The sequence below is a fragment of the Furipterus horrens genome, unplaced genomic scaffold, assembly GCF_987537825.1.
Source record: "Furipterus horrens unplaced genomic scaffold, mFurHor1.1.pri manual_scaffold_2, whole genome shotgun sequence".
NCBI classification, from domain to species: Eukaryota; Metazoa; Chordata; class Mammalia; order Chiroptera; family Furipteridae; genus Furipterus; species Furipterus horrens.
This window is the reverse complement of record NW_028327172.1, coordinates 191,139,784-191,154,306: the sequence shown is the minus strand read 5'-3', so window position 1 is coordinate 191,154,306 and position 14,523 is coordinate 191,139,784. Positions and strand designations below refer to the sequence as shown.

General features: G+C 37.4%; 1 protein-coding gene across 1 annotated transcript in view; it reads left to right on the top strand.

Annotated features, from left to right (window-relative positions):
- The first annotated feature begins 14,077 nt into the window (after positions 1-14,077).
- GRXCR1 (glutaredoxin and cysteine rich domain containing 1) overlaps positions 14,078-14,523 on the top strand; it is a 97,242-nt gene continuing 96,796 nt past the window's right edge. Inside the window, exon 1 of the mRNA XM_090268181.1 lies at positions 14,078-14,461. Within this exon, the coding sequence (XP_090124307.1) occupies positions 14,078-14,461 (384 nt within the window). The remainder of the gene's footprint in view (positions 14,462-14,523) is intronic.

Genomic DNA, 14,523 nt, shown 5'->3' with positions numbered 1-14,523 from the left:
AATCTGCATTGTTTATTCCTGCAAATCTATATTAGCTTTGAAAAATGCATGTTTCTTTGAACTGTTTCAGTCAATATCCAAGGTTAGCAGATATGGATTCATTTCATAATGTATAGGCATAAGAAACATTCCATATAAATATTTTTAAAAATTCTGCTTTACTTATTCTAAACTAGCCCTTCTCAAACTTTGATGTTCATAGGAATCCCCCAGGGATCTTGTTAAAAGTCATATTCTGATTCATTGACTTTTGTTAATATGCTCTCAAGGTGTTTGATACTAATGGTCTGAGGGCCACGTGTTCTCTGGAAAGATTCTAAATCAATGGAACATTATTTTGGGGTATTCCCCTCTATGATCAAATTACAAGGGCTCATTTGGTGGTTGGAAAATTGGGTTGGGGGAGGTATGGGCTTTGCTTAGTTTCCCAAAGCAGTGAGAACAAAAGAAAAGTTGATATTTTTATACAGTGTCCTGCAACACAAGGAGATCTTTTGGGCATCAGATTTTAAACTTTTCACTTGTTTTAATTTCTAAAACTCAAATGTGCTTTGCTGTACAGTACATATGCCTAACTAGCTATGCTTCAGGTAATAGATGTCTGAGCTGACAAATAATTACTGATGGAATACTTGACCTATTTGGCTGTCTGCATCATTGTCTGATTGAAAATTAAAATTTTCTCTTACTAAGAAGCTATTTGGATGATCATTTTGCAAAACCAGCTTCTTCGGATCCCATTTTTATGACCTGATCCAAGAACCACTGGAAACTAAAGCAAGGACAGATGTAAAATCTTACTATCATAACTTTATGAGTTGAGTGCTTCTCAAGATTCTAGTCTCAGCTGTCCTTAGTCATCCTATAGATTACAAAACATCACTTGATAATCTTTGGCCCTGGCTGGTTTAGCTCAGTGGATTGAGCGTCGGCCTGCGAGCTAAGTGTCGCTGGTTCGATCTTCCAGTCAGGGTACATCAGAGAAGGAAAACTCTGACTCCAAAAAACCTCCGCTGCCTTGCGGCATACCTCTTCAGGGGAAAGGCTAAGGGAGTAAACCCTGACAGAAAATCCGGAGCCGGAGTCCCTAAGGCGGTTTGACGTTGTAGTCAACACCGGCAACTCCTGCGGCGCACCTGAAGCCAAGCTGTATTGACTCCGTCTTTCCCTTGGACCCTTCAGCTGCGAAGAGAGGGGGGGTCTGCTGCATGGGCAACAGCAGACCCTCCATATCACCCTGCCCAGGCTCTGTAGCTTCAGCGTCTTCGCAAGATGTCGATTCAACACGGGAGGAGACAGATACGATGTCACTCCCAAGTCGGACTGCACAGCCATTCTCGGCGGTGCAGATAGACTCTTAAGAAGCTACACCATCGTCTCTCGAGACGGACGGCTGCCGACGACGACGACTTGATAATCTTTACCTATTTCTATTGGGAATAAGGTTACCTGATGCAGGAATACACTTAAAGGAGCTAGTCCATTTTCTGTGCCCCTCACTGATACTCCTTTGGCATGTCTACTGTGCTGGCTGAGCCTTCGCAGACTTTGATCTTTTGAACAGATGCCCGTAACAAAAAGCTAGCTGGGCTTTAAGGACGGCTAATGTCTCCACGGGCTCCAGAATGTTATTAAGGCTTGATTGCAATCTCCTAACATGATGAAACCGAATGAAAGAACAGGAACTGCCTGCTTGGCAGTGCTGAGGGCGGTTGGGAAGCTCAGAGAAGGCACAAGCGTTAGGAAGAAAGAATGTTGACAGAAGCTGGGCAGGCAGACAAGACTATTTCATTCGGGAGGGGGGGTTGTTAATTAATTTATTTGGGGTGAGGGGGATCTGATTTCTAAGCTAGACTACAAGCTGTTGCCAGTCTAGTTGGGGACAGTGCCCCAACAGCTGTAGGAATATCATTCGTTGTCTGGACGGCTGACCTCATATCATATCCATCTTCCTGGGTCCAGACTCACCATGTTGTGTCACTTGGATGCCAACAGCTCATTTTTCTTACCCTTCAATGTTTCTTTTGTTGAATGTGACTGTCTGGTTGCTTGTCTCTGCTCCTAATTTCCTCCTCAAGCATCTCTGGAGCACAGAAACAATCTCTGGCAGGTGGAAAGGAGGAAACCTGGAGTGAGTTGGAAGTTATTGCTTCTTCTAAAATGGCAGGATTTTAAATGTATGAAGTCTTGGCTTTCTCTACTTTTAAGATAGGTCAAATGCTATCCACACACACACACACACACAAATCTTGTCATTATAATTTCCTCAAGCAAATGTCAAGCTCATGTGTCCTGTTTTCCTGTCTGGTCTCTGCTTTTTTCTCTGCCTCAAATTATTTTCACTCAATTCTATTGTTTCACATAACAAAGAACATGCCTAATGATTTCCTCCCACATGTAATTCTTGGAAGGCTTTTATTATAGTAATTAATATTTCAAGGCAAAAAATGGAATGATATACTATGAAAAACATAGAAATTTAAAAGTATTTCGATGTAGTGGAAAGAACATTGGGTTTTGGTAAAGAAGATCTGGTTTAAAAGCAAGTCACTTAAAAATCTAAGGAGTCCTGTACATATTTGTCAAAACTCATCGGTCTGTAGCAATTAAAGGGTGATTTGTTAATATTTATATTAAACCTATATAACTAAAAAATGAGAATAATACTATGCTTTATTTATTAAATATGAAGACAACATACTCATCTGAAAATATAAAAAGCACAAAATAAAAAAAAAAACCTAATTATAACATTTCAACCACCAGGTAATCACATATCTATTATCTGGTTACAGTGGGGTGAATTTACCATATCCTGTTGATCATGCTGTCTCTTTCCCCCATAATCCCTTGTGCATACTCCCATGACCCTCCTCTATACTATATCTGAGATTTATTCATCTTTTATGTATAGGGTGAGGAAAACTTCTGAAAAATATGAAAAACCTTCCATGAAAATGCTCTTTTTTGATATTATTTGATCTACACTGTGCTTTGTATCAGGACAGAAAAATTGAAGTTAGTTATGAAGGATGAATATAGTCCTTAACAAGGGAGCTCAAGGCAGACTATACACTAGGAAAGGTCTCATTTTTTTGTGTGTACTCACTTGGAACAAAGAGAATTCTTTTCCACAGATAACACTACTTTTAGGATAAGACCATTTTAAACACAAAGGATTACCTGGGAACTTTTGGAGGTTAAATTATTTGTGTTCAAATTGTTCTTTGTTGGTATTTGAACTAGATGATGACTTGAAGAGAAAACAGCAGGCCACTTTTTATATGAGTGAGGATTCGCATTGTGTGCGCACGCACACACACACACACACACACACACACACACACACACAGTATGAGAAGTACTAAAAAGTATTTGCTGAATAAATGAATGGGCTGGAAAATTAAAGAATTGGGTTTCTAAGGGGAAAAGTGAAAGTATAAAGATGGGTATTGGTTTTCTGACTTCCTGAAAGGTTACTGGCATTCCACTTTAACTCAAATGTTTCATTTATATAAGGCATTGAATGAGGATTAACAATGGACTAGGAATAATTTTATGTCACTGTGTCTCACTTTCTTAAATCTGTGGATTGAACATATTAATATTTACCTCCTTTTATTTTCTTATGCCTCCTTATTTCTAATTGTTTTAAATTTGTGTTGCTATATGGTATGCATTCTTTAGCCTTCTACTTCCTATAAGAATTGGGTAAATATAAGATAAAATAATGATAAATAACTACTTTATTTTAAATCAGGCTAGACTCTCTGTAACTAAGCCGTCATAAATTCTTCATTAATAAACATTTGTAAACATATATGAAGAGTCATTATTAATACTTTGCTTATTACTATTGTAATTAAATAAAAGATTATTTTCCCCCAAAGTAAGTCACAGCTAATATGCTACCTACCTACTCATTCTATTAGTCCATGTTAGAGTTAGTCTGTGACTCACCATTTAGTCTCAACTTTCCTACCTGTAAAATGGGTTTTTATAATCTCCTATTCTCAGAAATGTTGTAAGATTAAATAAGGTAGCAGGCAGTGTTCTCTGCTTCACCCAGTCCATTCCCTCCCATCCTCATCCTGCTGGATCCCCCGCCCCTACCAATCATGCCAGCATCAACACCTTGCATTTATGCTGTGAGATGTGATCAATGTGGGTGAAACATCTCTATGGTTTCAAAGGTGCTCCATTCTGAAATACCTGCAAGCCCTGTGTTGTCCCCATAGAGGGATGAGAAGAGCCTGATTCAGTGGCTGTTACCTACAGAGGGACAAATAAACAGGGTGCTGGGGCCCTGGGAGAGTAGAGCATGGAAGAAAAGAAAGAAAAGGACAATGGGGAAAATGGAAGTGGGGAGAAGGAAGGCTTGAAGCCCCTCTGAGGCTGACTTTATTGGATAGAAAGGTGACCCAATGGAGAGAGCAGATAAATGGAAGGCTTGTCCTCTGGATCCCAGTATTTTTTCTGACAGATTGTTAGTAAAATTGCATCCTTTCTGGTGATGAAGGCCTTTATGGGCATTGCACAGTTTTAAATAAAGATTAAAGGTTACATGTATATAGTATATTGTGGCATATGCCCACATTTCATTGAATCTAAGATGATATCAGCTGGAAGAAGCATGATGATAGAATGGACCCCTTATTTTATGAAACGTTGAGAATGGAAGAAGAAGTCCTGCTAATTTAAACCATGACATTATACTTCATTGTCACTTGAACTTTTTACTTTAAACATATAGGAAAAGCTCTTTTAGATGCATTTACATATAACTTGCTCTTATACATCACTCAAATGTACATAAAAAGGCAAATAAATGTAAAATAAATTGATTAGGATAAATGTGTTCACATGCAGAGTTTATCCTTGGGAATCATTTCCCACTCAGTGTCATTGATGTGTGCTCTTTCACACAATGCAGTTGGTGCCTCCTGCAATCAGGCGCATTGATGATGCAGCACTGTTTTTTATTTAATTTTATTTTTTTTTATTTTTGGTTTTTCAATTACGGTTGTCCCCTTTTCCCCCAATTTCTCTCCCCCACCCAACCCACTCCCTCTCCGGCAATCATATCCCTCCCCGTTGTCCATGTCCATGAGTCATTTATACAGGTACTATTTAAATATGAGCTTTGCTATTGTCTCTGATTTTCTCCTAAGCCAGTGGCACCAGTCTGCAAGTGCCAACGCGCAAGTGACGACAGCTATGCCATGACTCTCACTGAGTGATCTGCACACCAGTTTCAGAGGTTAGAGTGTCAAAAAACATGTGTTAGATTTTGTGAACTATGGTAGTAAGTACTCAAAAGTGCGAAGGTCCCCATATCCCTTTTTAAACTACCTGAACTGCATTCAGGTTGAATCTTTCACGTTTATTCACTGGCGAATATATGTTGTAGGCTTCTACAGCCAGAGGGAATGAATGATCCCTACATTACTGTGACTCTGAGCCTTCAACTGATGGATAGCTGGATCTCAGGCTCCCCAGCTCTAAAGCCTCCAGAATTATTTCAGGAAAAGCAGGTTCAGTGAGTCTTACGTGGAAAACTGCACAGCCCCACGTAGTATGCCTTCCCCTTTCTGCTCGTACTTATCAGTACACATCCCCCCTTAAGTGGCCTTGCATATGTCAACTGCTCCCTGATCCTGGTGAAGCCACAATGTTCACGCCAAGAAGGTTGTCTTCTAATGCTCCCAGTCACTGTCACTCTCCAGGGTGTCAGAGATGTAGGAGTTTTTAGGTAGAAGAAGGGACAAAGCTATTCTCCTCAATTCTCATCTCATTTTATTCCCAGGGTCTCAAAGCAGCAAGATTCACCCCTGGAGTTTATAGCACCTTCTAAGAGACTCCCAGATTCTAGGTACAGAGAACATTTTGATGGTTGCCAAATGGGAGGGGGGCTGGAGGTTGGGTAACAAAGGTGAAGGGATTAAAAAGTACAACTAGGTTGTTACAGAATAGTCATGGGGATGTAAAGTACAAAGTATAATATTCTCATAACTATGTATGGTGCCAGGTGGGTACAAGATTTATTTGGATAATGACTTAGTAAGCAATATAATATTTATTCAGTGGGTGTACACCTGAAACTAATATAATATTGTACCTCAGCTGTAATGAATTTAATTTCTATCACAGTTTGTTTCCCTCAAAAGGATGATAAACTCCTTAAAAACAAGGATTATCTCAAATATCTTTTCTGCAAATCTTCTAATGGTGAGTAGTCAAAATAAGTGATTAATGAATTTTTATTTAGTTTCTAATATGACTTATATGTTCATTTGGGGAAAAATATTCTATTTGTCAACAAAGCTTATCAAAGCCAAATTGCTCTTATTACATAGAGTTCCAAAAGCTTTGGAAACTGTAATTAACTCATTTTGCAAAAGATGATGCAAAATAGTATATATCTGCGGAATCACTTTCTGCAGCGTGTAATTGGCTTTGAGAGAGGTGACCAAGCTTCTGGGGTGATGTGCTTTTTTCAGGCACAGAGCTTATAATTACTATTCCACCATGTTTTCTCTTTAATGGAACTTCGGCTTCTCCTGGGCACCACTCAAGTGCTCTTAAAAAACTTCGTAATTTATTTGTAAAACTACAATTCCACCAGAAAAATGAAACACCTCTAAATCTCTCAATGAACACAAGGTTTTTTTGCTGTCTGGCGGGATCCCTCTTTTTCCTTTTCTTGCCAGCTTTAACCTTCATCTCAGACACTAGAATCAACAGTTCTCTGTTACCTTGGCAACAACGATAGAATAATAGAATTAGAATTTCCCAGGGGTCCATTCTATCATCATGCTCTTGGAAAAAAACACACAACACACTTATGAATGATAATTTGTGATACTTTAAAGTGGCAGTGCCCATTCGTTTTAAACTTATGGCACTTATTGATAAAACATAATGTTTTAAACTTCCAGTGATTTAAAAAAGTTCAACCGTGAGAATGAGACAGGAAGTCTGTCTCCTTTTTTTCCCATTTCTTTAAAATATATATTTTCAGTTAGCCTTGTATGTTTCTCTTGACATTCTTCTTTTTTATCAATTTAAAATGAATAAGAAAAATTTATCAGCAGGAAAGTTTCTGAGACATTGCCATTTTATCTCAGTGGATTTGAAATTCTGAAGGATCTTTTTACACTTTCTATAAGAACCTTCTCGCAATGGAAAAATAAATTGACACTAGGGATTTACACTCCCAAGCTACCATGTTAAGCACTGACATTCCATTCTACTGCTGATTTGGAGAACTGCACTTGCTTTCCTAGGCTGATGTTTCTAAGACTGCTTCCCTGTTCTCTTGTTTCTCTTCTGATTCTGGAAAAACCTCAAGGATAAACACTGGTCTTTTTGAAATTTAGTAGATATCTTGAGTATCTCTGGGTCTGATTTAGTATTTTTGATGATTTATTCATTAATCGTTATTCTTGAGTGTCGTGTTCGTTCAGACTGTTTGACCTTTTCTTCATCCCAGAGCAGTTGGATTTGCATTTAGTGTGGTTCCGAGCAGAATTTTAAGAAGTGAACTTCCCATGTATAGGATAAGAGTAGGCATAATTCCATTCATTGATTAACTTTTCTTAGGAATTAAAAGATATCAAATCCATATGGAGTAATAATGCAGTTATTTTTGTTTTTTACTGTAAGACATATTTGTAAGTATTCTATACATAGTGAGAATCTGATTGAAGAAGGATATAAAAATGATCTTTTTCATTCTGACACAGGAAACTCATTATTCAAGAGGAAATAGCAAAGTCCTTGTTTCATGCTTGAGAATCAAGTTTAAGCTTATAGCTTTTAGTGCTGAGTGGACTGAATGTTTGAGACATTTGGCTTTTGTAAGTTGAGGGCAGTCAAGTCAAATTTTGAACACCTAAATAGGTAAACTTTATTTATTATTCTTTTATTTCTTCTGGGACTTGAATTCTATAGGTAGAGTATATTATTTGCTGTCCAGCATTCAACAGTTCCTTATATTGTGTAGATGGTCTTTTAATGACATCAATAGCATTGTATGACTCAGATATCTTGCCCAGAAAGTTAGTAACATTATTCTTATCTTGCATATGGACTAAAAGCAGGACAAAAAGAGATGGAAGCAATCATATTCTTGTTATTTACTTCTCTCCTAAATGTGAGGTCAGTGTGTTCTGACATTAAAATCTAACATAGCTAATTTTAATTCAATGAATATTTCTCTGCACATTGTTTAACTGCAAAACGCTTTACAAGATGCGGTAGGGAAATCAAAGATGAAAATTGAACTGTAAAATTTATTTTGGGAAGCTGTTTCTCTGTGGACTTTTAATTTATCTTCTTTGTGTTAATTTTAGAGAGTTTAGGTATAATGGCAAATGAGAAAGGCTAGGCATGTGTTGATCCCACAGCGGAGCAGCCCCAGGAGTCTGAGAGAGCTGTGCCCACTTGGGATCCATAGTGTCGGGGTGTAGGCCACACTGAAACCCTCTGCCCCCAGCACTGCCCTTCATATGCAGTAAACTCGCAGTTCCGAGATGGATGTGCAACGGGAACAAGGCTGCTGGAAACTGGAGTCCTTCTCCAGGGTCTAAGTGATGACAGACTGCTTTAGCCTTGGAGCCCTAGAATCAGACCAGGACCAGAATGGGTGGTCTTTATTCCCCATCAGTTAACTACGCTTTTCTGGTTTCTTTCTTCTCACTGTCCTCCAAAGAGTATGTATATTTAGCTAGTTTACATAATCTATAAGAATTTGTAGTTACTGTTTGTCGAGCAGTGTGCTAAGCATTTTGTGTACATCCTTCTATTTAATCTTTCCAAACACTATGTGAAATAGGATCTATTATTTGACAGATGAGGAAACCAAGGTTCAAAGTCGGAGGATGGCTGACCCATATTCAAATCCAGTATTGTGTGTACCCACAGTCCCCATTCTTAACTCCTAATCTATAAACTAACAAGTCATCCATCTTTTATGTTATTAATAAAACAATAGTCCTGATCTTAAAGAAACTTTCCTTAATGTACCCACTTTCTTTTCTGATTAGAAGTTCTCAGCATTTAAAAGTAATTATTAAGCTGTGAATTTTGATTAGTGGATTCATGTTGGTTAAGAAACAGTCAATATTTTATATTCTGAAAAGTTTCAAAGATAGCTTATTTTTTTTCTCTAATTCACCAGTGGTTACTGCCCCTCCCCCACTTAATCATTAATGTAGTTAAAAAAGTAAAAATTGATAGTCTGTCTCCATCCAAACAGAAGTTCTTAGAACATCACTAAGGAGTGAATCATGGCTTATTGCTTTTCCAATGATAAGTGTTGCAGGAGAGAAGACAATTACTTTGCCAATGATTGGCAGAGTTTCTGCTTCACTTTCAGGAATCAATTTTTAGTGCTTTCAAGACCAAAAGACACAAAACAGTGAATGTGATAACTTCAACAGAAAACTGAAGCACCTTGCAAATGTTTACTATGATTCAAGGGATTTAAAAAATTATGCTGCAAAGCCAGAAATATGATCAAAATTGTTTCTCATCATGCAATGATAACCACACATAAGATAGTATGAACTGCAATATTTGGAGACAGGATGAGTGAAAGAATAATTATCTTTTGATGTCATTATTTTACAACAAATAAGAGAATAATTAAATATTTATGACTAAAATAATAACAGCAATAAGAAATATCCAAGTCTAGATCTAGCTGCTAGGTTACCATTTCTACTGGGAGTTGAACAAGGGGTATTTTTTTCCCCTCTGAATGATCATTAATAGTATTTTCCAAAGTAGTTCTAGTTTGGTTACTCCAACATTCTACTCTCTGTATAGATTCTAGAATTTATCAACTTACTGTTTTAAAAAATGATGCCCTATGAATATTTGGAATGTTTCTATGTTGGTAACGTAGAAATAGTTTACAAGTATTGGGTTTCATATTTTGAGGAGGTTGCATAAGTTGAGGATTAGGTTAAGCAGGAAGGGTCTTACCAGTCTTACCTTTTCTTGAGAAGAACTTTGTAGGTTGGAAGTCAGACTTGTCTTCAGCCACTCTACCTTATTTTTTTTTTTTTTAGTTCTTATAACAAACCTGCTGATTTTCTGCCTCAGGACCTTTGCACATGCCACTGCAGCTAAGGAACTATCTCCTACTACTCCAGTTCAGCATGAATCTTTATATAATCAATTTCCTTTAATTTTGATAAACTTTAATTTAATGTCTCATTTTAAGAGAGGCTTACTGTGGTTATTTCCTCCAAAGTGGGCTCTCTTTTTATCATTTCCACTCTATCCATTCTTTTTCTTGCTATATCACTTGTTAAAATTTTACTATCTCATAATTTACTGATTGTATGTTATCTACCACTAAAGGCAGGGGACATGAACATGGCTTTTATTTTCACCTGTATAGCTCCATCAGCTCTCTCATATTTAGTAGGTGCTCAATAAATATTGGTAAGTGAATGAATGATGCTAAGAATACATTGGAAGGAAGAGAAGGAAATTCTTGCTGAGGGAGGATGCTAACTTGGCAAAGAGATTAACACTTAGGAAATAACAAACTGATACTAGGAAAAGGTGGCAGACAGAGTAGTTACAAGTTGCTATGTGGACATCAAGCAGTTGGGAACACATTGTAAACAAAGTGAGGGTGAAGAGTGCTGAGAATAGTGTTGATGTCTTATGTTGGAGATGACTAGTAATTTGCTAATTTCAAGGAAGAGAGATTTTATATAAAGTACACTGTGTTGAACTCTTGTATTTTGTTTAAGCACAGGTCAGCAGTGGTAGACATAGGCATAATTTTATGTATCTTTATATTTACCATGTATCTTGCAATGTCTTATCCATGGGGGCACTCAATGGATACTTGTGGAATACTCATTGCCTGAATGAAAGAAGCATTGCAAAGATTTATCCATGGTAAAGAAAAGCTTAAATTTTATTTATTTTAGATTAAGATAATTGTGTGAGTTATAATTATCTAGGGCATATTACATCAAGGCACATCTTAAACTAGTAGACACTTCCTTGTACTCGTGACAGGCTGGTTTCCAGTCTACTGGACTTTTACTTCATGCTTGAAAGAGGGATGACTCTTAACTAGTCTCGTTATTTTGAAATATAATATAAAATATTTTATATGTGTATACATGCATGTGTATTTGTACATATATAAACTACATATTTTAACATATCACTTGATTTAAAATATCACAGGTGTTCCAGTAATTCTAATGAGTTCTCTCTATCCTTCAAATATATTTATTGACTTTGCTTGTATAGCTATTATCTTACCTTAGTCAGACTAAGATAAATTAGTTCTTTTTATCCAAAGAACACATTGTATATATACACATCAGTACAGACACATTGAGTGATGTGTTCTAGATACTTTGCAAGCACAACTCCTTGAGGAAGATATTGCCATTATTGTTCTATTAATGGAAATTGAAAATTTAGGTGGTGGGAAGAACAGTCTTACTAAGGTATGCTGGAATTTGAACTAGGGTCCCTTGCCCCCCAAATCTTGATCATGCTACAGAACACAGTTTCCAACTCAAAAGCATAGAAAGGTGAAGCTGGGGCAAATTAAGTGGGGATCTCAAGACAAAATAAATAATTGGGACAAACACATAATTTTTACTTTTTTCTTTATTAGGGTAATATTCATGCCCTACCTATTCAGCACTGTATATTCTGAAATCTTTGGACATTTAGACATAAAATTGTATCAGTATTTTTCTTCTGCCCCAATAAGTATTTCCTCACTTAAATTCCCATGTTACATACTTTGATTATAAACTCTCTTATTTTTCTGAGTTAAAACTACTTTATATTGTCACTTAGGTATATTTGACACAGCTCTCTCTATCTCTCTCACCATCTCTCTCTCCTCGTTTTCTCCTTCTGCCCCCTTTTTTGTCATTATATAGAATTCTCTAATGTTAGATTCCCAATCTGATTATCCATGAGATAGAGATTCTCATTTTTCTCTATTTTCTCTTCAGTGAGAGTTTTATAAGAAGAAAATATTCAGAATGAAAGTCAACAGTAGTGTTTAAAGTTGGGAATCTATAACACCAATGAAATACTGCTTTCTGACTTGGAAAAATAAAATTGATTGACAGCTGGTAATATCCAATGTTGGTATTGGCAAGAGTGCATGAAGTAAAATAGGAACTCATACACTAGTAGAATTTACTAGAAGTAAATTATACAACTTCTCTTATAAGTAATTAGCAGTTTGTATGAAAAGCTTTACATTAAAAACATTCTTACCACATCAATTTTCACCTAAAAGAATTTATGCTAAATAACATTTTAGATATATGTACACTAATTTTTGAGCAAGAATATTCAGTACAGTATTATTTTAATTCATATTTTAAATAATTTAAGCATCTAGCTACTCAGAAAAAAGTAAAATAAAATATGGTGCCACTATTAGAAGGACTTTTAATACACATCTTATATTCATGTTTTTCAGAAATAAAAATATAAGAAATTACTCACTCTGTAATGCTGAATGAAAACAATAGGATACTACATAAATGCAATCTGATTTTGCATACAAGAACACTTAGATTCAGTAATAATAGCTTCTCTAACAACCCTTTAATTGCAATCTTCATTGCTTAACAGCAAAAGGTCTCATTTTTTCTGATGACACAGTCCAAAGCAGGGTGGTGGCAGCTGTGAATTTCTCTGTGATTCCAGCAAGCTCAGTGTATGGCTTCAAGACTGCTGGGGTCTAATTTCCTTGGTTCACAAAGGATGCATCTCTTTTGTCCACAGGCCATCAGTAAAAGCTAGGCACTGTTCCCTCTTCTCTTAAATGCGAGTGGCTGGGCAGTGTAGTTTTGTGGCCATTGTATCCCGTATTCAAACACACTGGAAGCAGTTCAAAAAATTATGAGCATCTCCTATGAGATTGTTAGTGACTTCCATTTTCAACTTTGTGCTATTACTTTCTGGATTTTCTAAAATTACTATAAATTAAGTTCATAATCAGATAAAACTGTAGACATTTAAAAACTTGAGGTGGAGTGTGAGGGCCAGCTGCTTGCGTTCCCTCTGGAGGGGCAGACAGGCTGGGGCACTCACTGCAGTGTAAGTTTCAGCATGGCTGTCTATCTTAAGAGGTTCTTCAGGGGCCTGCCAAGGGGACAGAAAATACACCGAGCACAGCGTAAGGAGGACCTTTCTCTATGCATGGGTGATTTGGATATGATATTTATCAATGCTGTTCAGCTGGATTGCTTTGGCTGATTTGGCTGGCCTGGAGGATTTTCCTTTCTTCCTTTATTGTTCCATGTGTTTCCCTTCCAAAACTTTCCCTCTGTCCAAGAGAACAATGTTTTCTACTGGCCGAAGTGGGACAGTAACAAAGCAAAAGTTCTCTCTCTTTTCACAGTCTGTTAAAAAGTTATTCTTTAAAAGAACAATTGTGTATGAAGATGTAGCTTGAAAACTCATTGTAGATGAAGTCTAATTGATGGTTTAAGAACTAGTACTTATAGCTCTATGCAGGAAGGTAGCATGTTCACTGCCCTTTTTAAAGAGTGCTCGTGGAGAGTGAAATACAGAAGAAATAAGCACTGTGAGAAGACCGACATCGCTGATACTATACATCTGATTCTATGTTTTATCTCTGGCCCCACTCTGGATAATGAACTGTAGAGATATTTCTGTCAATAATACCCTTTTCAACGCTCACTATTGGCTTCAAAGTTCAAGTCTTCCATTTCCTTGCCCACACTTACTTTCTTCTTCATCTCAAGCCACTTTCTTGCACTTGTCCTGTTAAAGAGTCCACCATAGCTATTTAATATTTAAAGACTGGGATCATTTTGCAGGTTTTAGTTTAAAGGTAACCATAGCACACACACACATTCATTATTAATAGCAGAGATGCCCTGTAAGTTCTTGGGAATCTTCTTTCCTTTCCATGTTAGTTTCATATGAGTGCTGCTGTCACTGGAATTAAGTTCTGATATTACTATACGGCAGGCAGACTAATGCAATAACGGGGGAGTTAGCATTATGTGAAGTGTGTGTGTGGGTGGATGCGATCATGCTCAAAAGGGAGATGAAGCCGGAAGGTGACAGGCCCCGGAAAGTCCGGTTTCGGATCGCGTCATCTCACAGCGGGCGAGTTCTGAAGGAGGTGTATGAAGATGGGCAACCGTCAGGCTCCCTGGATTCCGAATGTGCCAGCATCTGCGGCATCGATGGACTAAGCGAGTCTGATGGACAGCCCAATGGCCACATAGGATCAGAGAGCGATGAGCATGAGAACGAGCAGGATAACTTGCTGGTGCTGGCAAGCGCTACCAGCGAGAAGGGGTTTGGTACAAGAAGAGTCAACATTTTAAGCAAAAATGGCACAGTCAGAGGCGTCAAATACAAAGTGAGTGCCGGCCAAGCTCTATTTGACAATCTAACCAAAGTATTGCAGGTAAGTCTTTGCCTTTTGCTCCTCCTGAACTCCTCACTCACCTCTCAGCACCACTCTGTTCT